Genomic DNA, 25,759 nt, shown 5'->3' with positions numbered 1-25,759 from the left:
GAACCAAGACTTATGACACTGTCAGGTGTCCTTCATTCATTCATTTATTCAGTCATCATTCAGCGAGTCAACAGCTGCTCATCAAGGATCTATTGTGGGACAGGACCTATGTGGATACTGAAGCAACCTATGCATGAAACATGGTCTCTCCCCTAAATGATTCACGGCACTCTGGGGGAGACACCAAAGCAGACAGATTACAGCACTAAATTCTTTTAAGGGTCCTGTCAAGGTCCCAAGTAAGGACCAGTTCTGTCTGGGGACAGAAGCATACTACTCTCTGGAGGAGAAGACATTCTTGGGAATATCCCCTACCCAGGCTCAGCCATCTGGCAGGCTGAGATAGCAAAGGAGACGGCTATAGGGTGAAAATAGGCAACGCCAGGACTGGAGTTTCTGCCCACCTGTGTGAATGCCACAGTGACCAAGAGCCAGCATTAAGACACAGGAATCCCAGCAAGTGAGTACTAGTTCCAGCTAGATGGAGACTGGGGGAATAGGTGGCAGCCCCAGATTCCTGCAGAGTCTCTCAGTTAGGGGAACAAGTCGGGCCTTAGATAAGAGGAAAAATGCCATTCCCATGTCAAAGGACACTGAGGCAGCCACCTTATACCTGGCCTGGACACAGCAAGGGGTCAGAGAGTGGCCACATTTCAGAGTAGATAATGTCCAGGACTCCTCAGCCCCACAGAGCCCACTGCTGTAGGGAGGGACTCCCAAATTCCAGCCAGGTGGGTATACCTGACCCAGACCTGTAGAGGACAGTCCTCAGGACCTCACCTGGGCTGGGATAGGTGGGACCTCACAGTCGTGTCCAGAGAAGGTACATCCCCTGACCCTATGCCTTCATGCTCAGTACCAAACCCCAGCCTGGACCACGGCTTCCCTGTCATGAGCAGTCATTTTGTTGGAACTTGGCAACTGAACAGAACAGCTCAGGATGCCAAGTTCCAGGGCAGACGTTAGTCTGCCAGATGGTCTCATCCCAGACAGCTGGGGCAATAGCAGGGTGCTGGAGACCAACCCTATCCCCCTCCTAGATCAGAGTCATTAGGAACATGAGCCCGAAAGCAGGCCTCTGCTGCTCAGCAACAGAAAGAGCTGAGAGCGCCCCTTGCCCAACCTCCCCTAGTGCAGGTGCACACACGTGACCTGGGCATGCGTGTTTAAATGAGGAGATGTGAGCGATCCGCTGGCTGTGCACGCATGTGTGCACAAATGGGTCTGCAAATGGGACTAGAACTCGTGTGTTTTCGGGCAGCTGTGTGAATGTGCGTGCATGTATGTGGGCAAAGGCACCGCGGGTTAGCACGCTCAGATCAGATATGATCAAAGAGGTCACAAGAGCCTGGGGTGACATGCTGGCACATGGGGCTAGAACACACGTGCATGCCCAGTCTGGCAGCTGGCACTCGAATTCCCACTTTCTAACAGCGGGACCAGCTGTTTTACATCTACCTGAGGAAGAGCTCTCGGAACCTGACCTAGAGATGACCTGAGTTGGTATTTCACAGCAGGTGCCATGGTGAGGAGGCCCAGGGGAGAGGGAGTTTGTCACCATGCAGGGGTGACGGGCCCGTGGAGGATAAGGTGACAGGTGTGCCCGAGACTGCCCGGGGTCTTTGAGTGAGGGCCAAGCCCCATGTCTCATGGCAGGTGGGACTTTCCTTCCCAGCTATGAGAAACTGAGCCCTCCAGACAGTTTCCAGACGCTCAGCACCACAAGGTCAAGATCAGGGTCCATGGTGAGAACCTCCATAAAGAGCTGCTGTTTTTTACGTTCTCAGATGCTTTGTTTGAGGACAGGGGCCGGTCTAGAGTGACTAACTCATTCCCGTTTAAGTCAAACTTTAATGGTTTTAGCATTGAAAGTCCAGTACCCCGGAAATCCCCTCAGTCCCAGGCAAACCAGGCCGCTAGTCACTATAAGAGATCTGAACCTGTACAACTGAAGGGGGCAGAAGAATATAAACTACAAATACAAAATTAGGGCTCTGGAAGGATGTGTGAGAAAGGGGCTCAGGAGCTGAAGCTTCAGGAGCTTCACGGTCATCTTCCTCTGCCATGGAAAGAGTTTCAACTATTTTTACAGCCAGGCCAAACTGGGTGTGAATCCAGACTCTTTCCCTCACTGGCTGTGTGAGCCTGGGCAAGTGACTTACCCTTTCTGTGCTTTCACTTCTTCCTTTCGAAAGCAGGGACAATCACACCACACACACACACACACACACACACACACACACACACACACACACACACACACACACACGGCATGTGGGGTACTCCTTCTCTATCCCTCTCCAGTACAAGTCTGTTGACTGAGTGAACTGAGGAGAAAGGAGTCAAAAGCACCAACCACTGGTGAGGAGATGGGCAGATGGGACACAGGGAGAGCTGGCTTTTCTCAGCACATTGACACTTGCCCCAGGAAGCCCTGTCTGTGCCTCCAGCTCACTGGGTGATCTACAGAGAGCCGCAGTCTCCTCATCTCTGTGTAGCACACAGGGAATGCTTGCCCTAGCTTTGTCCCAGCATTTTGTAACACGAATGATGCAGGAATGTCTGTGCAAGTTAAAGTGCATCTTTCCAGCAGACTCACAGATACGGAGAACAAACTACTGGTTACCAGTGGGGAGAGGGGAGGGGAGAGGGGCAATGTAGGGGTAAGGAATTAAGAGGTACGAACTATTAAGTATAAAATAAGCTACAAGGATATATTGTACAAGACAGGGAAAGTAGCTAATATTTTATAATAACTATAAATGGAGTATAACCTCTAAACATTTTGAATCACTATATTGTACACCTGTAACTTATGTAATATTGTACATCAACTATACTTCAATAAATAAAATAAAATAAAAATAACTGTTATACCTTTTCAAAAAATAAATAAAGTGCACCTTTTCAGTGATAGGGCCAAGCCTGAGGGGATTCAACATGAAGGGTTTTGGTTAATTGGGCCTGAAAATTGCCAAACACTCTGGGACTGCTCATTCATCTTCTCCTTGGCCTGAATCCCTAACTCTTGCTAACAGTAGTTGGAGGGGGACTGGCCTGGGGGATGGGGGATGCTCTACTCCTGTGAACGTGCTTGGGGAGGAAATGTTGGGACCCCAGCCTCTCTGGGGAGCACACAAAGGGGTCTTCTCTGTCTGTGGCCACACCCTCCCAAGGATATCCTTGAGAGCGACCAAGCTCGGGCCTGAAGTGTCCGCCCTGTACACCCTGTGACTATAAGGAGAACAGGCTGCTTCTTCAACCAGATGCTGGTGTCTGAGCAAGAAAGTGAAGGTCCAGCCCAGGGAAACTTATCAGCAACCAGGAAGGCTCCTGAGCTTAAGTGTTTCTCCCAGCTGTCAGCACCCGGGGCCCCCATAGCAGCGCCTCGCTTGCCTAAACGTCTTCCAGGGATGGGAAGCTCACCCCTCCTGGGACAGTCCATACCTGTGTTGGCCAGCTCTGTTAGCAAGTCTGTCCCATCATGGGGCCTGAATCTGCTTTCAAACAGTTCGCCCTTCCTTGCAAGGCGTGCGTGGGTCTGCTGCTTCTCCAATGGTCACAACTGGGCACTGCACATGGGGAGGGAGGCTAGCCTGCTGCCTGGCAATCTCTGCCTTCCACCTTACTAGAGACTTGAAGGCCCTCTCTGCTGCCCACCACACACGTGGACCCCCACTAGTGACCAGACTAGTAATCGGACCCTCTGGGAGAGCTAGCCTGGCCTGGGGGGGGCAGGACAGGAATGGGTTGAGATCTCAGAGAGGTGGTCCTGATAAATCCTCACCATCTGCCCCTTTCCCAACCGCAAAGCTCACCCCCAAAGCCTTCAGGGACACATCCCTGGAGTCGATTTGGATTTTTTAGGCCATGCCCTTCCCAGAGCCCACCCACCCCCTTCCTGCCCCGCCCTCATTTCTCCTAGAGACTAGTGGGAGGGACCCTTCCGCGCTGAGGTTGCGCCCGTGCCCTGCCGCTGTTTTACAGTCAGGCTCAAAGAGAGCGGCAAACTCTCTGACAGTCACAGAGGAAGTTCATAAGAAGGGAAAACTCCAGTGGAGCCCAGCCCTACCAGGATTTGCAGACCTGGAAAAAGTCCCAGTTTTCCAGTGCCCTGCGGCCCTGGGGTCCCCTTGGCTCCTGCGCTCCAGACCTGGGGGCAGAGGTCGCGGTAGCACAGAGGAATGCCCTCCCGGCCCCCACCCCCGCCCGCTGCTGGTAGCGGGTCCCCTCAGCTCTGCACCCACTAATTGGTCTCGTTCCGCTGCGGGCGGGAGCGCTCCAGCGGCGCCGATCCGAGCCGTATCATCCGCTTAGCGCCCTCCGCACCTTTCGGCGCTCCCGCCCACGCCCGCCTCCCGCCGCCGCCCCCACCCCACCACCGGCTCTGCACTCGTCGCGCGCGCAGGGCATGCTCCGTGCTCCGGCGCCCGGCCTCTGCTGCGGGGAGCAGCAAGACCCGCCCGCGGAGACATGGGGCGCGGCCTGCGGGCCGTCCTGGCCCTGGGGCTGCTGTTCCACCGCCTGGGTGAGTGGCCGCAGGCCCCGCGGGCCCCGGTAGGGACGAGGGGTGGGTGCTGGCGCCAGCCGGGTGGACCCAGGGACAGTTCTGGACCGTTCATTTCCAGAGTGGGGCTCGGGATGGGGGACGGGGACACGGACTGGGGAAAGGGGATTCTCGCTACTCTCCGCTTCTTCAGAAGCACAGTCGGAGGTTTGGCAGCTGCCCCGAGGGCTGTGGGAGGGTGTTTTCACTCCCCGTGTGATCTTGACCAGGGCACTGCCCCTCTCTGGGCGAGGCTTCCTAGTCTGCCCATTGATGGGGCTGAGACTGGCCGCTGCCTGAGTTCCAAACGCCCAGATGGTGCGTGTCCCTGACAGGCCGAGCCCAGCCGGAGCCCACGGGAGGAGGTGGCCGAGGGCCCCGGTGGGCGCGCTGGGCTCTGGGACGGGAGCCCTCGCCTGCCCGCGGGTGGGCCAGACGCGCGACCACGCCGGTGCCGAGCTGTCCCTGCGCGTGTTCGGGTGTCCTCTGTTCTGTGTTCTCTTCCTAGCCCAGGCCAACTTCGCCCCCTACTTTTTCGACAACGGGGTGGGCAGCACCAACGGAAACATGGCCCTCTTCAGCCTCCCGGAGGATACTCCTGTGGGTGAGTACGCCTGGCGTCTGCCCCACATAGGTCTCCCGGAGGGGCGGCCCACGTTCCCCTGGACATAGAGACCGAACCCGTGACTCCTGGGACATCCTGTTAGCGCTCTGAATTCCCTGGGGCAGTTGCAGGAAAGGAGGGCACGGGCGGCCGTGGACACCTAAGCTGGGCCAGTCCTGGAGACCCAGGCGCCGAGCCCAGAGACGGGGCCAGCCCCAGGGGCAGGCGGCAGTCCTCAGCGCTGGGGCCTTTACCCACTGCGTGACCTTGAGCAAAGTACTAACGTGCCAGAGCCCCAGGGCTCTAGGCTTTAAAATGGCCCCAGAACAATGAACTCAGTGGCATCTGCAGGGAGAGGAGCAGGAGAAGGAGGGAGGTTCACACTTCCTCTCCATCACCTGGTCTGGGAACCCTGAGCAAAAGGACCGCTGCAGTGTACAGGAAGCACCTGCTCAGAGTTCCCCGAATAATCCAAGCATGGGGAACAGTGCTGCCCGTGGGTCACCCCTCCACCTTAAGGCTCCTCCCTTTTCCCTCATCCTGCATCCCCAGTCTTGGCTCCTGGGACAGGAGTCATTTCCAGGCAGAGACCCTAGAGTTAGACCCAGCAGCCCTGAAGCCCTCTGTAATCCGTATTCTAGATTACAATCTGTAAAGTGACAGGTACTAACAGCCACCTGATAGTCGTGAAGAATAAAGAAAAAGAGTAGGAAGCAGCCAGCTGGGACAGGGCCAGCAGTGAGCGCTCAACTGTCTCTTTCCAGGCTCTCATGTGTACACCCTGAATGGAACAGACCCCGAGGGAGACCCCGTCTCCTACCACATCAGCTTTGACCCCAGCGCTAGAAGTGTCTTTTCGGTTGACCCCAATTTTGGAAACATAACCCTGATTGAAGAGCTGGACAGAGAGGTATGGGGACCTGTGAGGAACATTGCCTGCCAGGCATGTAGACAGAGCTCTGTGGGCGGGAAGGTGCCCTAGAGAGCATCCTTGGAGAGCTCCCATAAATCACAGAAAACTCAGCCAGCGGATCAGGGCTGGAAAGACTGGTTTAGAAAGCGGCTCTGAGCTTGGTAAAACTCCTCCCCCTCTGTGCCCTCTGAACCTGCGGGTGACAGGGCGTGGGCTATGTTTCCCTTGTGAGATCCCACACCAGGCTGGTGGACCAGGTACCTGGACCTCAGCCGCGGGATGCTGCCAGCTCTGATCCAATGGCAGACTCCACCAGTACAGAGAAGGGAAAGGGTGGGTCCCAGAGACAGCTGGGGGACACGGCAGAGGAGGTGAAACTGTTCTTCCCTCCCTGTCACCCTACGGGACGTGGGGACCTCGACACCCACCGTGTCAAGGGGAGAGCTTGAGACACCACAGACCTGGACCTCTGAGGAACTGTAGAATATGGAGAGTCGAGGGAGAGATAAGGGGCAAAAAGAGGAAAAATTTTAAATGGACTAAAAACCTCTTCCTGGGTCCTCCAGCACACTCGTTAGCATCTCTCATTCTGACAGGGGTACATTTTCTGTTGGCACCTCCACCCTCTGGGTTTATGAGAACCCCTGATGGGCCAAGCCCCAAAATAAGGTCTCAAGCATGGCCAGAGGCAGCTTTCAGCCACTCTGCCCTGCTCCAGGGCTCCCTTGAAATGCCCGGGCCTCCTCTGCTGCACCCAGCCTCCAGGGGTCCCTATGGTGCCTCAGACTCCTGGACACTTTGTCCTTGTGCTTCACAGAGGGAGGACGAGATTGAAGCCATTGTCAGCATTTCCGACGGCCTGAATCTGGTGAGTACACACTCCAGCCAGCCCCTGGCAGCACGCGGGGCAGGGCTCCCAGCAAACCCGAGCTGAGGTCCAGCAAGATCTGCCCCAACGTGCTCATAGGAGAGAGGGGAAGGAAGGGAGGGAGAGCACACCCACATTCCTCAAGCAGTGTCTCCTCAAACCTGCTTGCCCATCCGTCTCCTCCCGCCTGGCTCCTGGCTCTGCACCGTCACCCAAGCTGAACACCTGGGCACTCGACCCCTCCTTCCTCCCCTCCTTCCCCACAGCTGCCACTTTCGCCCAGCCCTCATCACTGCTTCCCGGATAATCCTGGGGGCTCCCCTCCCTCCAAGGCTCCCCGACCTCAATCCACATCTGGAGCCATCACTGTGCAGTGCAAGGCCTGGCCACAGATCCCAGCTCAGAAAGCGCTAGCAGCTGGCCTCCACTGCCCTCAGGGTGGAGTCCAAGCTCCAGACTGCCATTCAGAGCACCGTCAGACTCACCCACCTTCTCTCCCACATTCACCCACCCAGCCGCGTAGCCCTAAATCTGCTTCTGCGCTCTAAACCCACGTATGTGCTTCGCTCTGCCTTTGCCCGTGTTGCTGCTTCTTCCTGACACACCTTCCTCCTCTTCCCCTCTCACCTGACAAAGTGCTGCAGACCTTACTTCTCACACCTCTGTGAGGCCTCCCTGCTGTCAGCCACCGCAGGCTGGGTCAGATGCCTCTTCTCTGGGCCTCTGGATGTAGCCCCCTAAACTGGTGCCTTTGCCGAGGCTGGGGCACACGGTGCCCCCAGAGTCATGTGGTGCAGGCCCCAGCCCCCAGCGCCCAGCCTGTTGTGGTTGCCGCCCTGAATGACATCACGACTGTTCTTTCATATGTTGCTATTTGCCCACCACTCCACCCTGCAAAGTTCACACCATCAGACTGTGTCTTCTGTCTCCAGCATGGAGCACAGTGCTTGGCACCGAGTAGTTCCTTAACAGTATGTGCTGCATGAATGAATAAAAGAGGGAAGGAAGGAGGGAGGGAGTGGAAGGGAGGGGGAAGGAGGGGGCAGAGACATATACCTAGGGTGTTAGAGGCCATTGTCCCTTTATCACCCGGAAGGTCTCAATGCTCCAACACCTGTCCCCTTTGCCCCTTCTCAGGTGGCGGAAAAAGTCACTATCCTGGTGACGGATGCCAATGACGAGGCACCCAGGTTCATCCAGGAGCCCTACATTGTCCAGGTTCCCGAGGTGAGCAAGGGGCCACCAGGAAGGGTCGATGCACTCCCGCCCCAGGCCTCTGGGCTGCCCTGTGACCTGGCCAAGGGGACCAGGCATTGGAGTGAAGAGCCCTCTCCATCATTCACTACCCTCTGGAGACCCCTCCCCTCTGTGTCCTCCTGCCACCTCTGTTGCCAGCCCCTCACATTTTTATTCCAAAGGAATGTTCATTGACCATTTTCCATTAGAATTATAATGCACTTTCTTTTTTGGGGGGCACCCTCGCCCCCTGCAGTGAAAATGCCAAGTCCTAACCACTGGACCATCAGGGAATTCCCTATAATGTACTCTTATCGTGAAAATGTGAATTGTACAGAAAAGTAGGGAAAAAAGAGTTTCAGAAACCACCCTTAATCCCTCCAGCTTGAGACAACATTGTTAAATTTGGGGGTATTTCCTCCTCATCATTTTCATGATCATAGGTTCTTGCTTTCTCTTTATTTTACATAGTTTTGACTATACTAAACATGTGCTTTCTGTATTCTATTTTTCACTGAATTTATAACATAAGAATTTTCCTCAGTAATTGTAAAGTTGCGGTAACTAAGATTTTAATAGCTTTCCTTGAGTGCATATTCCAGCATTTACTGAACTGTTCCTTTATGTTTGGATATTAAAGATACTTTAAGTTTTTGCCGTCATAAGAAACACCAAACAACAGACTCTGAGCATAAAAGTTCCTTTCTCTAATTGGAATGATTTGACATTGCTGGGTCAAAGCCTGGGTGCCTGTGAGGTGTTGCCAGATTGATTTTCCAGAATGGTACCTGTTTGCCTTTCCCCTAGGATGTGAGAAAGGGTTTGTCTCCTGGTTCCTGGCCGACACTGGCCATTCTGGGAGTTTTAAATGTCTGCTAATTCAGTAGGAGAAAGATATTTGCGCTGGCTCTAAGCTGCACGTGTGTGATCCCTGGTGATACGGAATATGTCTGTGTTTGTTAACTGTTTACAGTCACTTCATATTTAAAGCCTTTGTCTATTTGGAGCCGTTCTCAGGGGGAGGATGTCTGTTTGTTCCTCCTTCCCTCTGCCCTTTCCTGACCCCGCTCTGACTCCAGTGTGTCTGCTCCATCAAGGCCCCTCCTCCTATTGGATGCTCCCTGGGTCAATCACCACCTTTCACCTCTTTTTCACCCCTCACTTCCCTGACTCCACCTTTCCGTGCCCCCAGACCCCAGTTCCCCGAGCATCTGTCACTGCCCCTGGGACTGACTTTCTGTGGCTGTGACCCCTCAGGACACACCTGCTGGGAGCAGTATTGCCAAGGTCCGTGCAGTGGACAGGGACACAGGTTCTGGAGGGAGTGTCACCTACTTCCTGAAGGTAAGGTGGGACACACAGGAAATAACCAGAGGCCTGGGCTAGCAGGGACGCCTGGACAGCCCCCATCTCCATCACTAAAGCCCTTAGGTCAGTGCCTCAGCTATTCCCAAAGATTGTCAGAGATGGTGCATCCCACCCAAAAAGGTCTCAGTAAATGCAGGTGTGGGATGAATAGGTGGGGACCTAAGACTGGCCTGAGAGGAAGCCATCTTCCCCTGACTGGCCCATCCTGGCTCCCTCTGAGTTGACCTGCCTCCCTCTCCCCAGATCTCAGGACCCTCAGCTCTCCCCCTACCAACCCCTCCCCCAGAAGATGGCCTGGGCACTTTGCACACACACCAAGTAAAAGAAACTTGTCTGAGCCTAGAAGTGTCAATCGGAAAAAAGGCAGAAGGGGCAACTCTCAGAATGAGCAGAGCTGTGACACCTCCACCCTACCCTTGTCCATCCATCCCACCCTGTCGGAGGCGGAGACCCCTCCCCACGCCTCCTGCCTTTCCCTGGACTCCTCCGGAACCCACTGCCCTCCTTCCCATGGCTGCTGTTTCTGCAGCATCTTCTCTGCTCTCCACAGTTAATCACTTGCTCTCACCATTTTCAAGGCAGTATAGCTCAGTGGCTAGAGACACCGGTTCTGGAGAAATCCCCTGGGCTCCGCGGGTTCTGGAAAGACTCCACCACTTCCCACGCATGGGGCTTCCGTCATTGTATGACTTTCCCAGCTCAGTTTCCTCCTGTGTAAAATGGGCAAGTCGAAAGCGCATCCTCATTGGATAGTTGCGAGGATTAAATACGTGTCCAGCTCCAACAACAGCTCCTGACACACAGTCACCCCTCTTCAGATTGAGGATTGTCCCCTGTCCCCATCTGACCGCCCCAACCCCCTACCCAGATGCTGCTGACTGACCCCCAGTCACTTAATGGAGGGGTTGGAAGATCCCGAAGGCTCTCTCTGTCACTATGGCTCTCAGCCCTCACCTCCTCTAGGTTAGAGAACTCTGCTGACATTTCTGCCTGCTGGAAACCCCAGGCCAGAGCTTAGCCCCGAGCTGGGCCCCGTTGTTTTCTAGCTGAGCTGAGAAAAGAGCTGAGGCCCTGCTGGAAGGGAACGTCTTTGCTGGACTGAGGGAGAGGGAGGGGAAGCCCAGAGCCCTAGGAAGCGGGACCCTGGGGGCCGGGAGGACTGAGTGCCCTGAAGTGTGCATCTCAGCCCTGAGACCAGAGTTCGTGTGATGAAGGGAGGACGGTGAAGACCCCCTTTCAGGAAGCAGAGCAGGTGAGGGCCCTGGGTCCCTCCCCAAGGCCCAGCCTGCCCCTCGCTCTTTACAGAATCCACACTCCACCAAGTTTTCTGTGGACCGCCACAGTGGTGTACTCCGCCTCCAGGCTGGGGCCACCCTGGACTACGAGAAGGCCCCGGCCCACTTCATTGCTGTGGTTGCCAAGGTAATAGAGAGGGAGGAATGGTAGCACCTGGACTCTCCTCAGCCTCCGTCAGGGGAAGCTGCCCTTGGATTGGAGCAGCTAGGTTCTACAACTGGGGGGCAGTTCGGGGCAGAAGGTACAATGGGGAGGGGATGGGGGGTGCAGCCGCTCGGAATCTCTAATGCGTGGAGCCTGCCCAGACATGGACATATTCTCCAGGGAGGCTGGTGTTTCTGAGCCAGAGAGGGCTCACATCCACACAGCCTGGCCTCTGGGCACCTCTGTTTCTCTGCCCGGGCTTGCTCACCCTCCTCTTCCTCTCTGTGTGACCGTTTACCCTCTCTGAGCCTCAGTTGTCTCATCTGCCCACCCCGAGACTTAACTAAATTCTTCATACTTCTAAAGCGTGTGACATGGGACCTGCAGCTCAGCAGGTGCTCGGCCAAAGCGGCTGCTCTTTCCCGAGGGCAGGAAACCCCAGCCGTCCCTCTAAGCCCCCCATTTTCTTTTCCAGAAAGGCCCCTGCTGGTCACATATTGGCTACAGGGCACCCCTCTCAGTCTGCACCAGGAGGCTCGTGCCGGGCCTGCCTGCCAGCCACTCCACGAGCGCTGGCTTGGTGGGCGCACGGCTCCATTATACACGCTCAGGCGCGGGTCCACATCGTGCTCTTAGCAGGTCCTCAGGAGTGTTTGAGGCTTGGCTCCGGGCTGGGAGAGGGGATTTGGCTCTGACCCCCTCCTCCTCTGCTACTGATCAGACATGATTTCCCTGGAGAGAAACCTAACCCTCTTTCCAAAGGAATGCCTATGAGCGCCTACTGCATGGCAGGCACTGATTGAAGACCTTCTTGCATCATCTCATTTAATTTTCCTAACACCCGTATGAGGGCAAAATTATCTCCAGGGGACACGGAAGCAAACGGAAATCAGGGAGGGCAGCCAGTGAGTGCCAGGAGCCGGATTCCGTGGGAGTCTGCTCAACTCCAGAGCCCAACCTCTCTTCCCTCCCCGACCCTTCCCCAGGATGGCGGAGGGAGGCTGCGAGGGGCCAGCGTGGTGCTCTCGGCCACCACCACGGTCACAGTCAATGTGGAGGACGTGCAGGACATGGCCCCTGTCTTCGTGGGCACGCCCTACTACGGCTATGTGTACGAGGACACCCTTCCGGTGGGTGGCTGCGCCCCTCAGCCCAGTGTCACCTCCAGACACCTCCTGCCCTGTCCTTCGCGCTGCCCGAGGATCCCCCTGCTGGATGGCTGGGCTCGACCCGGGCTCACGCGCCTCAGCTCACGGGGAGGCCGGCTCTGGACCCCTCACTCAGGCCACAAACAGGTCGTTTTGCATGCGGAAGTAGGCCCGGGAAGAAGCGGCGGCTTGTGTGTGGAGCACGTACCGGGTGCCCAGGCTATGCCAGGCGTCTCTTCACTCACTCAGGCTTACGCCAGCCCGGCTGCACATGTCAGCCCTTCAAAAGGGCTGAGAAGAGAGGCTGGGAAGAGAGCTGATGATTGGTTTAGGTGGCCCTTTCCTCCACCTCGTACAGGAGGTGAGGTGCCTTTCGCTTCCCTCCCTCCAAGCCTGTAGCCTGGGGCCCCTCAAACCGGTAGTTCTCCCACAGTTTGCTGCCGAATCACCACAACCCTTGTCGGACATCACACGCGGGCCCAGCTGGAAGGCTGGCCTCAGCTTCCTCCCCCTTCAGCGCAGTCTCCGTCCCTCCTTCCCGCCCCCCCCCCCCACCGCCACCCCTGTGTTTCGTGTTTTGACCTCTCAGGTTCCAGTCCTAGGCCTGGCATCCAGGGGCTGGCCTCCCCTCCACTGGGGGGCCCCCACCATCCTCTACTCAGCCCAGCCCAGCCCTCTCACCACTGCATCCTTTTCCTTCTGCCAGACACGTGCCCATGGGCCTAACGCCTCCTGCCCTTCTCGGCTCAGCCCAGGCACTGCTTTCGCCGACATCTTCGGTTGATGTCTGCTCCTACGCCCAGCACGCCCCTCCACGGGCACGCCCCTCCTTGGGGTGAGCCCATGTGTTTATGTGCCCCCCCAGCCACACCTCCCATGGCCACGGCTCAAGAACTCTCTGTGGAATGGAATTGCATTCTCAATTTTCACTTCCCCGGATTCTGATAATTCCCAACTTTATACAACAATGAAAACACTTACTGAGCACTACTCGTGTGCTGGGCCCAAGCTAAGACATCACCTTTTCAGATGCTGGCAGCTGAGTTATGCAGAAGGGCACAGAGTGAGGGAGAGAGAAAGGCTGGGCTGCTCGCATGGGGGCCGCAGGTCAGAGCAGGGCGAGGCCCAGACGGTCCTGCTGAGGAGCTAAGCGGGAAGGAGGTGCCGGGGCGGGGGGAGAGGACAGTCAGGAAGCTGCCATGAGGATGGATAGGCCTCCGGGGAGACGGGCCTGAGTAGGGGGACCAGGAGGGGGTGGCAGGCCAGGATCGAGCAGGGCTTGTCAGGTGGGGCAACTTCCCAAAGCCTTTGAACGGCCTCCCAGGGCCACAGGATAAAATCCTTGTTCCCCCCAAGGGCTCAGAGGTCCTGACCGTCGTCGCCATGGATGGAGATCGCGGCAAACCCAACCGTGTTCTCTACAGCCTCGTGAACGGTGAGTCTGGGGCTCACTGCTGGGCTGCAGCTACAACTCGCTGGGTAACCAGAGTGAGATCCAACCTCTCCGGATCCCAGTTTCCTCATCTATAGGCCAGAAGCACAAGATGCGTGGAGAAGAGTGGCTGGGTCCCTGCAGGAGGCGGCACGTCTCCTTGGGCGTCTGCTTTGGTCCCTGCTTCTCATTAGGTCCAGCAACAGGGAGAGACGCATTGGGCAGGGAGGGGCTGGGGGCTGGCTACTGAGAGCGGCACAGGTGGTGCCAATTCACGTTCCCACAGGCTTCTGGGCATACCTCGTTAATGGGAAGGGGTGGCAAGATTTCTTATACTCTTTAAATTGCCATGTGTTTTTCTCATTCTTTTAAATGTTTTGGCCTAGAGCATAGAGTTGAATTCAGTGAATTAAATGCAATGATGATTTTGCGTGTGCCTAGTACTAGCCCTGTACATGGGTGAGAAAACTGAGGCTCAGAGAAGCTAAATTATCCCAAGTTCCCATTGGGTTTGAACCTAAGTCTGCGGGCTCTTTCCACAGCTGGGCAGCAACTGAGCAGGAGAAGCCAGCCCTGGGGAGGGCTCAGCCCTCAGTAGCTGGTCCCCTCCAGGGGACCACCACACCTCGTGCCTGGTCCCAGACGTGCACACATCTCTGTGCTCTCACTCAGACACCATCACCTCCTCTGACCCTGTCCCTGGGACATGCCTGGTACACACTGCCCTTCCAGCAGCTCACACACATGCAGATGTGTCCACTGTCACACACAGGCATCTCTCCCCAGACATGCAGATCTCTGACTGCCTTCCCTCCCCTCCACCGCTGCAATCCTTCAAACACCTACCGAGTGCCCACACCACACCATCTCTCCTGTCTTCTTGCATCTCCCTCTACTCCTCCTCCTCCAGTCTTTCTCTTTCTTCCCTCCATTATTTTCTCTCCTTCTCTCCACCCCCCATCTCCCTTCCTCTATACCTCTTTATTTCTCCTTTCTCTTTCTATCACACACACACACACACACACACACACACACACACACACACACACAAGAAGCAAAATACTAGAGCACCTGGGAGCCAGAAAGTAGTGAGCTTGAGTCCCAGTTCTGCACTCATGTGTAACTTTAGATAAGTTACTTAGCGCCTCTGAGACTCAGTTTCCTCGTTGGCAAGACACAGATGATAATAGGGGAGACTTGAATGAGATAACATCTGAGGAACGTATGGCACCCTGCGCCACCGTGTGGCCTTGTTCAGAACTGCAGGGCACATCTCTCTTCTGTGACAGGCAGTGATGGAGCCTTTGAAATTAATGAGACGTCTGGAGCAATCTCCATCACCCAGAGCCCTGCCCAGCTCCGGAGAGAGGCGTATGAGCTGCATGTACAGGTACCCTCCCACGAGCTTGGCGTTCCCGACCCTTCGGCCCTGGAAGGTTCCAAAGGTGATGAGACCTGGGCTGCCCCCTTACCCCCCAGGGCTCGCAGGATCTAGGGAGGAAGGATCTAGATGTTGCTTCAAGGAGCACCTACAAGAGGTGGTACCTGGCGAGGGGAGCTGTGATGAGGCAGGAGAAGGAAGGCTGGAAGCAGCGATGCCATGAACATGGGTAGGACCCAGCAAGTGGAGACTGGTGTTGGGGAGCACTGTTTAGGGTGGGGCAGGCGGAGGCCTTGCAAAGCTAGGAAAGCCCAATGAGCCGAGGCTGGAGGTGAGAGCACATGATGTAGCAGGGGCGCAATGAGGGGTCAGGTGGGACCGGAGCCAAGAGTCCACAGGCAGCACGTAAAGGGGAAACGGTTGGAGCCCAGCTGGTGCCGGAGGAGTAAAGGCCTTGAATACGAGGCATGGGTTTTCCCTGCAACAGGGCCAGCTTTGCGGCCATGCAACCTGTGAGATGACACAGGAACCACAGTTAGAAGGGCCCCATGCTGGGCTTAATGCTCTGCTCTTGCTGTCTTGAAATTCTCAGGGGGCCCCCTATTTTCATTTTTCACTGGGCCTGCAAACTATGTACCTAGTCCTGCCCAAGAGCAGGGAAGAGCCATGGAAAGATTTGAGCAGAATTAGAGTCTTGTTAAAAGCTCACTCTGACTGCTCACTAGACCAGTGGGATTCCCAAAATCAGAGAGCTTGGAAAAAAAAAAGATTTCCAGGACACACTCCTGAGGATGGGTATTTAGTATGTCTGGGGGAAACCCAGGATTCTGCATGTTTTGAGCTCCCAGGTGATTCTGGCACCAGTCTCAGCCTGACGTTTGAGAGCACTGGTCCCAACTTGGGTTTGGAGGGAAGTGGATGAGAGGTAGGGAAGCAAAGCCATCAGCCCAGGTGACAGATGTCGAGGGGCCGTGGGGATGAGCGGAGGCGGAATGGTGAAAATGGACGAACGGCAAACTGTGAAGGAGACAGACTCCACAGAACGGGGCCATGAGGGGTGGGGGAAAGGAGAGGGAGGGATACATCTAGGGTGGTACCGTGCCATCAGGAACACAGGTGAGAAGGCAAGTTGAGTAGAATGGGCATGAGACATTCTGGTGCCTCGGGGACATTCAAGTTGAAACATCCAAACTTGTGGGTACAGGTTTGGACTTCAGGGCAGACAGCATCAACATACAGGTAGCTGTGAAAGGAGGGGAGGGCATGAGGCCACCCAGAGGAGGGCTGGGGGGAGAGAGGAGCCACCGGCTCAGAAGGCTACTGCGGGAGCACCCCAGGATAAGAGTGAGGAAGAGGGAGGTGCCAGGGAAGGAGAGACCAGGGGTCAAGTTCAACCTGCAAAGGGGAGCCACTTTAGCCAAGGGGACAGCACACTCGGAAGGGGGAGGGGGAGCGGGCAGTGCCACCTGCAGCATGGAAGTCAGTGTGAAGTATCTGAGTTGGGGACGGGCTGAGCATTGAAAGGGAGGAAAGGGGGCAGAGGGCACAAGCTTCTACCAAAGAAGAGTTAGGAAGCAGCTAGTGTGTGATGGAGTAGAGGGCAGGGAGGATCATTTGAGGATAGGTAAGACCAGACATGCTCATAGGAGAGCAGAAGGAAGCCCTTGCAGGGCCTCATATGGTATTTGCCACCCGTTCCTGAGGTGCTTGTGGACTCTTGGCCCTGGCTTTGCAGCCTGTATTTGTCATCCACTGTGCATCGCCACACCTCCCCTCCCTGCAGCCTCCCCCTGGACAAGTGGACACAAGTGCAGAACATGGTAAAGCTAGGGTTTGAACCCGCCTCTGGCTGCAAGGAGAGGGCAGTGCAGTGAGGTGGAGAGAGCACTGCCTAAGGAATCAGACACATCTACTTTCTTCCTAGCCCAGCTGTGTGACCCTCACTCTTCTTGCCTCATCTGTAAAACAGGACAAGTAATAGCACTATACTAGTTTCCTATGACTGTTGTAACATATCACCACAAATTTAGTGCCTTAAGACAACACACATTTATATCTTGCAGCTTTTGTGAGTCAGGAGTACAGGGTCAGCTTAGCTGGGTCCTCAGATTCAAGGCCTCTCACGTAGCTGCCAACAAATTTTCAGCCAGGACTGGGTTCTCATCTGAAGGCCCAGCTGGAGGAGGGTTAGCGTCCAAGCTTACATGGTTATTGGCAGGATTTAGTACCTCGTGGGCTGTCAGACTAAGAACCTCTGTTCCTTGCTGGCTGTTGGCTAGACATCACCATTAGTTCCTAGGAACACAGGCCTCTTCAACACAGCTGTTTGCTTCATCTAAGCCAGCAAAAGATAGATATAGATAGATATCTTCTATCTGTCTAGAAGATAGAAGTTATGACCTAATCTAATCATTTATTAATGATTAGATTAATCACAAATTAGTGACCTAATCACTAAGTGATATCTCATCACCTCTGCCATATTCTGTCAGTTTGAAGCAGGTCACTAGGCCAGGCCACACTGAAAAAGAGGAGATTACATAAGGGCATGAATACCAGGAGGAGGCAGGGATCATTGGGGCCATCTTGGAATCAGCCTGCCACACAGCCATAGCCACCTGTCCCCACCCCAGGTGACTGAGGTCAGCTCTGCAGGGACCCCAGCTGCCCAGGCCATGGCCCCTGTCACCATCCGGATCGTGGACCTCAACAACCATCCGCCGACATTCTATGGAGAGAGTGGACCCCAGAACAGATTTGAGCTGTCCATGTATGAGCACCCGCCCCAGGGGGAGATCCTGCGGGGCCTCAAGATCACTGTCAACGACTCAGACCAGGTATGTGGTCCTGCCCTCCACTCTGTCTTCCTGCAAACCACATGGGACCAAGTCCCAAAGCTGAGCCTGCATGAGCCTTTCCTGCTGATGTCACAGGGGCCTGGAGAGTCACAAAATGAATGACGCAAGAGTGGGTAACCAAGAGAGAGAGGAGGGAGGGTAGATAATCAAAGACTAGCTGCTTGGCCTAAATATATTCACAATCAATTAAAAGTAAAAAGCCAGTCAAATGAAAGCACCTGTGCGTCTGACCCTCCAGACATTGCAGATGTGGCCTGTTGCCTCCTGTGCCCGGCTCAGGGCTAGGCTTTCTGTGCTTGTTTCCTTGGTGAGTCTTCATAGTCTGCTCAACCTTTCTGATTCTTCATCACCTCCCCTATAGAAAGAAGTAATAATACTCACCTCCCGGGGTCAAGGGCACGTGAAGGCTCCTTGCACAGTGCGACTATCTAATGAGTTTCTGTTCTCATCCATCTTCCCTGTTTCCTTTCTCCAAACTCTTGTCCAGGGAGCCAATGCCAAATTCAACCTGCGGCTGGTGGGACCTGGGGGCATCTTCCGAGTGGTCCCCCAGACGGTCCTGAATGAAGCCCAGGTGACGATCATTGTAGAGAACTCAGCCACCATTGACTTTGAAAAGTTCAAAGTGTTAACCTTCAAGGTAGGTGATGCTTTGCACTACCCTGAAAGGGGGGTCACAGCAGTACCTAGATTCATTCCTAAGGGGTCCCTTGTCACACTCTGCCCCTCCTGGCCCTACTCCTTTCCTCTCAGTTTCTCTGCCCCTCCTGCTGATTTGAGGAGTAAGTGGAAAAGGGAGAAGAATAATCATGACACAAGAACCTTCTCTTACTGCACACAGCCTCACTGAGCTCCCGCTTCTAAACTACGACTGTCCCCAGGAATGCATGGAGGGGTGTCCAAAGGAAAACTACCAGTACGATGTGCCATGTGAATAGATTGAGAGAAGAAAACCATTTGATCCTCAGGATAGATGTTTTCTCATACACATTTGACATATGTCATCTATTCTGTTAAAAACTTTAGCAGGAGATGAAAAATATACTCCTTTTCACTTGTAATTATTTCAAATGAGAAACATAAATAATGCATATTATACATAAATACATAATTTATATTAATAAAAAGGAAAAATACTTTGTTGATATTTTTTAAATTGTTTTAATTATTTATGATTATAAATGCATAGACACCGATAGCTAGCATCATGCTTAAAAGTGAAATTCTACACAACATTGTAAAGCAACTGTACTTCAATCAATCAGTCAGTCGATAAAAGTGAAATTCTAAAAGCATTCTATGAAGTCAGGAACAAAACGTGGATAACTGCTCTCACCACTATTCTTTAACACTATTCCTAGAATAACATTATTCCTGGATAAAAAAAGGAAACAAAAGGTACAAACATTAGAAAGGAAGAGATAAAAATTATTATTATCATCATTATTTTAGATGATGTGATTGTTTGCTTAGAAAAATCTAAAAGAAATGATCGAAAAACTGTTAGACACAGCAAAGTTGCTAACATGATTGATTATAAAGTTGATACACAAAACCTAATAGTTTTCCTACGTACAAAAAATAGCAATGAGAATAATGGCATAAGAGAGCACTTTTACAGTAACAACTAATAGATAAAATTTCTAGGAATTACCATAACAAGAAATATGCAGCATCTAAATGACAAAAAAATGCACAAATTTAACAAAAGGACATAAAGAAGGCAAGAAGTATAAAGACACACCTGTTTAAAAATGCAAATTCTCGTCAATTAATAAAGAATCACACCACCTCAATTAAGTCTTACCCAGAATTTCCTTAGGGGAGGAGGGAGGGGGCTTGACACAATTATACTGGTTTTTATCTGGAGAAATAAACCTGAATAGTCAGGAAATTCAGGTAAAAAGAATATGAGGCAGGAACTTGCTCTAACAGATATTAAAGTATATTATGAAGCAAAATAGTTTTTTTAATGGAAGTTTAAAACAAAGGAATATGCAAATCAGTGGAGCAAAAGAAATTGGTCCCAATGCAAATGGCAACCATAAGGAAACGGGCATTGCAGTCAGTGGGGAGGGAAATGATGTGTGCCTTAGAGGTGCCCCCTGCAGGTGGGGGCAGGCATAGCTGGCTGGCTGCTGAGAAAACGGGAGACAAAGCAGGGATGATACTGAGACGGGACGTGGCAGGCTCTCTGCAGAGCGACTGCCACCCAGACAAGTCCTCCTTTTCCTTCCTTCCCCAGCTCCTGGCCATCGAAGTGAACACCCCAGAGAAGTTCAGCTCCACAGCGGACATTGTGATCCAGCTCCTGGACACCAATGACAATGTCCCCAAGTTCACGTCCCACTACTACATTGCCAGGATCCCCGAGAATGCCCCAGGGGGCTCCAACGTGTTGGCTGTCACAGTGGGTTGGGGCTGACCCAGGGACTGGGGGTGAAGGGGGCCTTGTGAAGTCAGACAAACTGGGGCTCCAGTTTGAATCGCAAAGCCCACACTCACTGGCTGTGTTCTTAGACAAGCTACCTGCCCTCTCTGAGCCTGTTTCTTCTATACAGTGGGAATAACAGCACCTCACAGGACTGTAATGAGGACATATAATGAGAAATACAAGGCCTTCCAGATCTGGTTCCTCCAATGCTTGAGATCTCCTGGGGTGAAACTAGGGCTCCAGAGCAGGGCTTCAGCTCAGTTTCTCCCCAGCTGGGCAAACCCCCCAAATCCTTGTTTTGCCATTGAAAGCAAGAGCTGCCAACATGCCCTGACAAAGGGGCAGGGGCCACTGGGAGCTTTCTCTCTTCCAGGCCGTCGATCCGGACACAGGTCCCTGGGGTGAAGTCAAATACTCCATCTATGGATCCGGGGCAGACCTGTGAGTAGATCCAGAATCCCGGACAGGACCTCAGGCAAGGGATTTGGGAGGCTGAGGGTGGAGGAGGATCTGTGCTAAAGGCAGGAGGAGCCTGGGAAGAGCAGGACCTGGGTCGGGGAGGCGAGCCTGGGTGCAAGGAATGGAGGGGAGCTGTAGACAGCCTGAGGTCGAGGTGTGGGGACCCACCAGGTGAGGTGAGTCTGAGAGGAGAAGGGACATCATTATGGCCTGGAGCTGGGGCTCGTGGCCTTGGGGGCCAGGCAAGCAGTGCTGGGCTAGGAAGGGGCAGGTGGTGGGAGGAGAGGGAAGGGCTGTGACTCGGGTTAAGTTCTACATTGATAAGACTGCTAAGTAGGTGGGTGGTCCTGCGGGATGCCTTGGGGAAGCTGCCTGGTGCATTACCGCCCCTTCCTGTAGGCGGCTCCTTACCGCAGGCACGTGTGCACCTCTGTGAGTGTACACGCATGTACGTGAGTGTGCTTGTGCACACCCTCGCCTGCTCTGTCTGTGCCCGACAGCTTCCTGATCCACCCATCCTCTGGGATCATCTACACCCAGCCCTGGGCCAGCCTGGACGCCGAGGACACTGCCAGGTACAACTTCTACGTGAAGGCAGAGGACATGGAGGGCAGGTACAGCCTAGCCGAGGTGTTCGTCACGCTGCTGGATGTCAATGACCACTACCCCCAGTTTGGAAAGAGCGTCCAGGAGAAGACAATGGTGCTGGGGACCCCAGTGAAAATTGAGGTGGGCTTCGAAGGTAGCTGAGCTCCCCTAAAAGTCTTGTCCCTGCAACTGCAAGCGGCACTGTAGCATAAGAATTTCTTTTAAAATATACTGGATTCCTGAAATAAGCAAGGGTTTTTAAGGTACTTTATACACCCTCATCCCCACCTCAACCCAGAAGTAACCTCTGAGAAAGAAGATATTTTTGCCACTTTACACATAAAAATAAATTAAGGCTCAGGCAGGTTGCATGTTTGGTTTGCCTGAGTTCACACAGCTGGTCTGCCTGCCCTTACAGCACCGCTTTCCCCGCTGCACTGCCTTCCCGATACGGAAAAAGCATGAACCCTGGAACCCCACAGACTTGACTCTGGATCCCAGCTGCCCTCCTTCTACCTCTCCATCCTTAGACAAGTCACTCCGCCTCCAGGCTTTTGTTTTTTGACAATACTGGGCTGCCTAGACTTGTCCTGAGAATGAATTGCTACAACACACATAGAGAGCCAAGCGCAGACCCACCCTGGCTCATTCAATTCCTCTCCCAGCTCCATTCACTCAAATAGGATTAGGACCATTTCCCTTCAGCCCAGCCAGCTCTATATGACGTGTTGGTTGAGCCAGGGTACACAAGTGTCGCCCCCGAAGCCCAGCTCTGTCTGTCCCTCTCTGTGCACAGGCCACAGACCAGGACGCAGAGGAACCCAACAACCTGGTAGACTATTCCATCATCCACGCAGAGCCAGCCAACGTGTTCGACATCGATATGCACACGGGGGAGATCCGGCTCAAGAACTCCATCCGCTCCCTGGATGCCCTGCACAACATCACGCCCAGCGGGGACCACACGTGGTCGCTAGAGGTGCAGGCCAAGGACCGCGGCTCCCCATCCTTCAGCACCACGGCCTTACTCAAGATTGACGTCGTAGACACTGAGGTGGGTACGGAGCCCTGATCTGCGGGGGGGTGGGGGGGAGGGCCAGAGGGCCAGCTCAGACCTCGCTGCCACGTGGCCAGAGGGAGAAAGACCACCTTCCTCCAAAGACACCCACCCAATGCTCTCGAAGACCACCTGTGCCATCGAACACACAGGCTTTGAAACCAGCTCGAAATCCTAGTCTCAACACTTTGTGATGGTGTGACTTTGGACTTTACTAAGCCTCCACTCCCTTTCTGTAAAATGGGACTAATGATGCCTCCTTCACATGGGTGTTGAAAGGCAGAAGTAAAATCATTATGTATAGTTCTCAACTCAGGGTCTGGAAGGAAGTCATCACTTAAGAGGTTCTTAATGCACTTGGGCAAACGTGACACACACTCCCCCCAGTCAAAGGAAAGCAGTAGCAGCTAATGCAGGAGTTCTTCATCCAGAAGAGGTGCTTGCATCATGCTCTCTCTGTGTGCACTTTTCTGCACAGGTGCATGCATTGTGTTTTCTCTGTGTGCATTTTTTCTGCAATGAAGCCCGTAGTGCTCAGCAGATTCTCCAAGGGATGCCTGACCCCAGAAAGCTTAAAAACCATCAGGCTTAAGGGAGCTTACGGCCCCTGCTCTGTCCTCCGGGGACGAGGCAGGAGCAGCCGAATGCATCTTTCTTCCAGATGCTGTCCCGAAACCCCATGGCTGCCTTCCTGATGCAGACCAAAGACAACCCCATGAAGGCCGTGGGTGTGCTGGCCGGCATCATGGCCATTATTGTGGCCATAACCGTCCTCATCTCCACCGCCACCTTCTGGCGCAACAAGAAGTCCAACAAGGTCCTGCCGGTGCGGCGTGTGCTCCGCAAGCGGCCCAGCCCTGCACCCCGCACCGCCGGCATCAAGTGGCTCAAGTTCAGAAGGACCAAGGCCGCTGACAGGTTTGTGCTCAGAGAGGATCCTCCCAATGAGAACTGCAACAACAACAGCCTGGGAAGTGCACCGCCCCCCAAAGTCCCCGCTCCCCCTCCACCACCCAGCACAGCGCCCAGCATGGGACCAGCCCATTGGATGGTGCCTACAGTCTCTGGCTCCCTCGCCCCTCAGCAACTCCATCCATCACCAAAACCCAAGGCCTTGGCGGAACACGAGGCTGCAGGAAGACCCGTCCAGTCAGCTCTGGTCTCTGAGCTCAGGCAAAAGTTTGAGAAGAAGAATGTGCATAACGAGGCTTACTTCTAGAACGTGTCCTGTGGTCCCTCTCTCCCAACCCGATTGCCCAGCTGCTTGGGCCGTACTCCCCAGCTCTGCCCCTCAGGGTCACCCCTGTTTTGTGCAATGGTGTAACCCCCACATCCAGGCCTCAGGACAGTGCCTTGGGCGAGGAATTTATTTCTCTGGTTATGGATGCAATTGGCAAATACTTTCCCGTCACCCAGATCCTCGGCACGGCTTCAGTGCTCCCTGTTCTGCAGAGGCTGGGAGTTGACGAGGAGCCGGATCTATGTCTTCTACTCACCAGCCCCAGATCTCACAGTGTCTCTTGGGTCCTGCTGGGGCCCCAGCTTTCTCAATCCAGGAGCAGGGCCCTGGCCACATGTGACAAGGTCAACTAGAACCTGGATCCTGAAGTCTTCAGCTAAGAACAGGAGCAGAAGAAGGGGGTTCAGTGCTGACTAAGGTTGAGGGTCAGCGAACCTTGCAGGCTGTAGGAGACCAGATGCAGCAGGGGAGGGCAAAGATGCACTGAAAACTCACGCTGACTGTGGGCCTGTGCCTAAAAGCCATTGGAAGGTGGAGGATGGTGTCTGGGCAGAGACTGTGGGCCCCTGCTCTGCCCACATGGGCCTGCCCTGGTCCCAGAAATAGCTGGAGCCACGCTGGCAGCCCTAGAGATATCCAGAAAAGCATCAAGTCCCCTAAGCAGCTGTCCCACCAGAAGTCCTTGAAGAGGCAGTGCAGGGCTGAGATCTGGGGAGACTTCCATTTTTATCCAGCTCTTCTACTCACATGCTGTAACCTTGGGAAAGCTGTTTAAACTCCCTGCTCACCCTCTTTCTCATCTGGAAAATGAAGAAAGTGAGTCTGCCTCATTCATGGGTCTGGGGCGAGGCTCAAAACAAGTAGTAGCGACAGGGGCTTTCACCAAGTGCAAAGCAGCACAAATGCAAAGTATTTTTCCGCAGCCCAGTTCTCTGGGGGTGCAGCTCTTCCACAAAGTATTGGGAGCCCCTCAGCTATTCTTCCAAGCACCGCCCCCAGGAGGCACTGTGCTGGGTGAGGGCACTGCCCCTGATCCACCACAGCCCGAGCTGGGTGATGATGGCATAGCTTCCCTTCCATGTCTCCTCCCTCCCCACCCCACCCCCAGCTACATCCCCCGTGCAGCCCAGGACAGCCATCGTCAGAGAGGGCCAGAGCTGGGCAGCACATCCAGCCAAGGCTCCGTTTTGCCAAGATGACGAAAATGAGTTCCCTAGAGGAGTGATTGCAAGAGGCCACGTAGCAGTTTGGCGGCAGGGACCTGGTTTGAGGGCTCCCGGCCCCTCAGCATGTTTGTGTAGCTGGGGCACACCTCATCAGCTCGTGACCACGGCCTCCAGCAGAGACGACATGCAGGCCTCTATTAATGCAAAGAAGTTCCATCTGACTTTAAGGAAATCTGCCAAGAGGAAATCTAAACGTGTGCCCAGAGAGAAACGGAACAATTCTTTGTGTTTCACTCCACTCACTAATAACCTCTCTAGAATATGTCCGTGATTTTATTTAAACAGATTACATGCACATGTGGTTTTCTTGATTTTTGAGTTAGTGTTTGAAGGTGTGTTACTCAGATGTGCCGGTGTGCAGGCTCCTTGCCAGGGTTTCTGCAGTCCACAGCCCAAGCTGTATTAAGGGTTGGGCTCTAACAAGCCAGGAGCCCAGACTGAACAAACAGGTACAGGTTTCAGGACAGGGCTGTGCTGGATCGTGTTTGCCCTCCATAGGCAATGCAGCATCCTTACAACTTGCATGCAATCAACCTCTTTTGTAAATGGTAAATAAAATCTGTTAACCAAAAGCCAAGCTGACCTCTGGCTGCCTGCTTAACATCAGTGTTCGCTGACTTGTGGAGACCAACTGTCCCGACAGCCAAGCTCAGCCTGCTGCCTGGCTCCTCTGGTGGATCCATCCCCCGACCCCCAGATCCGACTGGGGGGGGCTGCAAAATTTTGTCCAACTTGCCACGCATACATCTGTAACAGCAACACGCCTGTGGGGCTTGTCTACCTGAGTGTGGCTCATCAGAGCCTGGATGAGCAGGACACGCCTCAGCAGGGCTGCTTGGGGAGGAGTGGCAACTGCAGCTAAAATTAATTCTCTCCCAGCCCAGCCCAGCGAGGGCAGGAATTGGGAGGCCTGGTATAGGCAATGAAAGCCCAGGAAGCAGTGCTGTCTCTGGGACATGAA

At 54.1% G+C, this 25,759-nt stretch overlaps 1 protein-coding gene and 1 long non-coding RNA gene across 3 annotated transcripts; one reads left to right on the top strand and one right to left on the bottom strand.

Moving 5' to 3' along the window:
• Window positions 1–4,001: 4,001 nt before the first annotated feature.
• On the top strand, window positions 4,002–25,375 carry CDHR1 (cadherin related family member 1). 2 transcript variants are annotated; one of them, XM_033841914.2, is made up of 17 exons: window positions 4,002–4,528; window positions 5,055–5,150; window positions 5,915–6,060; window positions 6,881–6,931; window positions 8,069–8,158; window positions 9,425–9,511; window positions 10,841–10,957; window positions 11,962–12,105; window positions 13,480–13,558; window positions 14,845–14,945; window positions 17,570–17,773; window positions 18,282–18,434; window positions 20,040–20,204; window positions 20,602–20,669; window positions 21,188–21,416; window positions 22,072–22,329; window positions 22,994–25,375. In XM_033841914.2, exons 1-17 carry the CDS (start codon window positions 4,474–4,476, stop codon window positions 23,549–23,551), a joined length of 2,601 nt encoding a protein of 866 aa, XP_033697805.1. In that variant the 5' UTR covers window positions 4,002–4,473; the 3' UTR covers window positions 23,552–25,375. The 2 variants fall into 2 exon arrangements, with proteins under 2 accessions (XP_033697805.1, XP_033697804.1); XM_033841913.2 differs by having other exon boundaries at window positions 4,002–5,150.
• On the bottom strand, window positions 16,995–17,817 carry LOC141276658 (uncharacterized). The gene is made up of 4 exons (XR_012326548.1): window positions 17,771–17,817; window positions 17,410–17,457; window positions 17,165–17,271; window positions 16,995–17,064 (listed from the first exon to the last, which is right to left on the bottom strand). It is a non-coding gene; the product is annotated as an uncharacterized lncRNA (long non-coding RNA).
• Window positions 25,376–25,759: the final 384 nt, after the last annotated feature.

Source organism: Tursiops truncatus, chromosome 16, assembly GCF_011762595.2.
Source record: "Tursiops truncatus isolate mTurTru1 chromosome 16, mTurTru1.mat.Y, whole genome shotgun sequence".
Classification (NCBI taxonomy): Eukaryota; Metazoa; Chordata; class Mammalia; order Artiodactyla; family Delphinidae; genus Tursiops; species Tursiops truncatus.
Note: the sequence above shows the minus strand (reverse complement) of the source record. Positions and strands in the feature narration are given on the sequence as shown.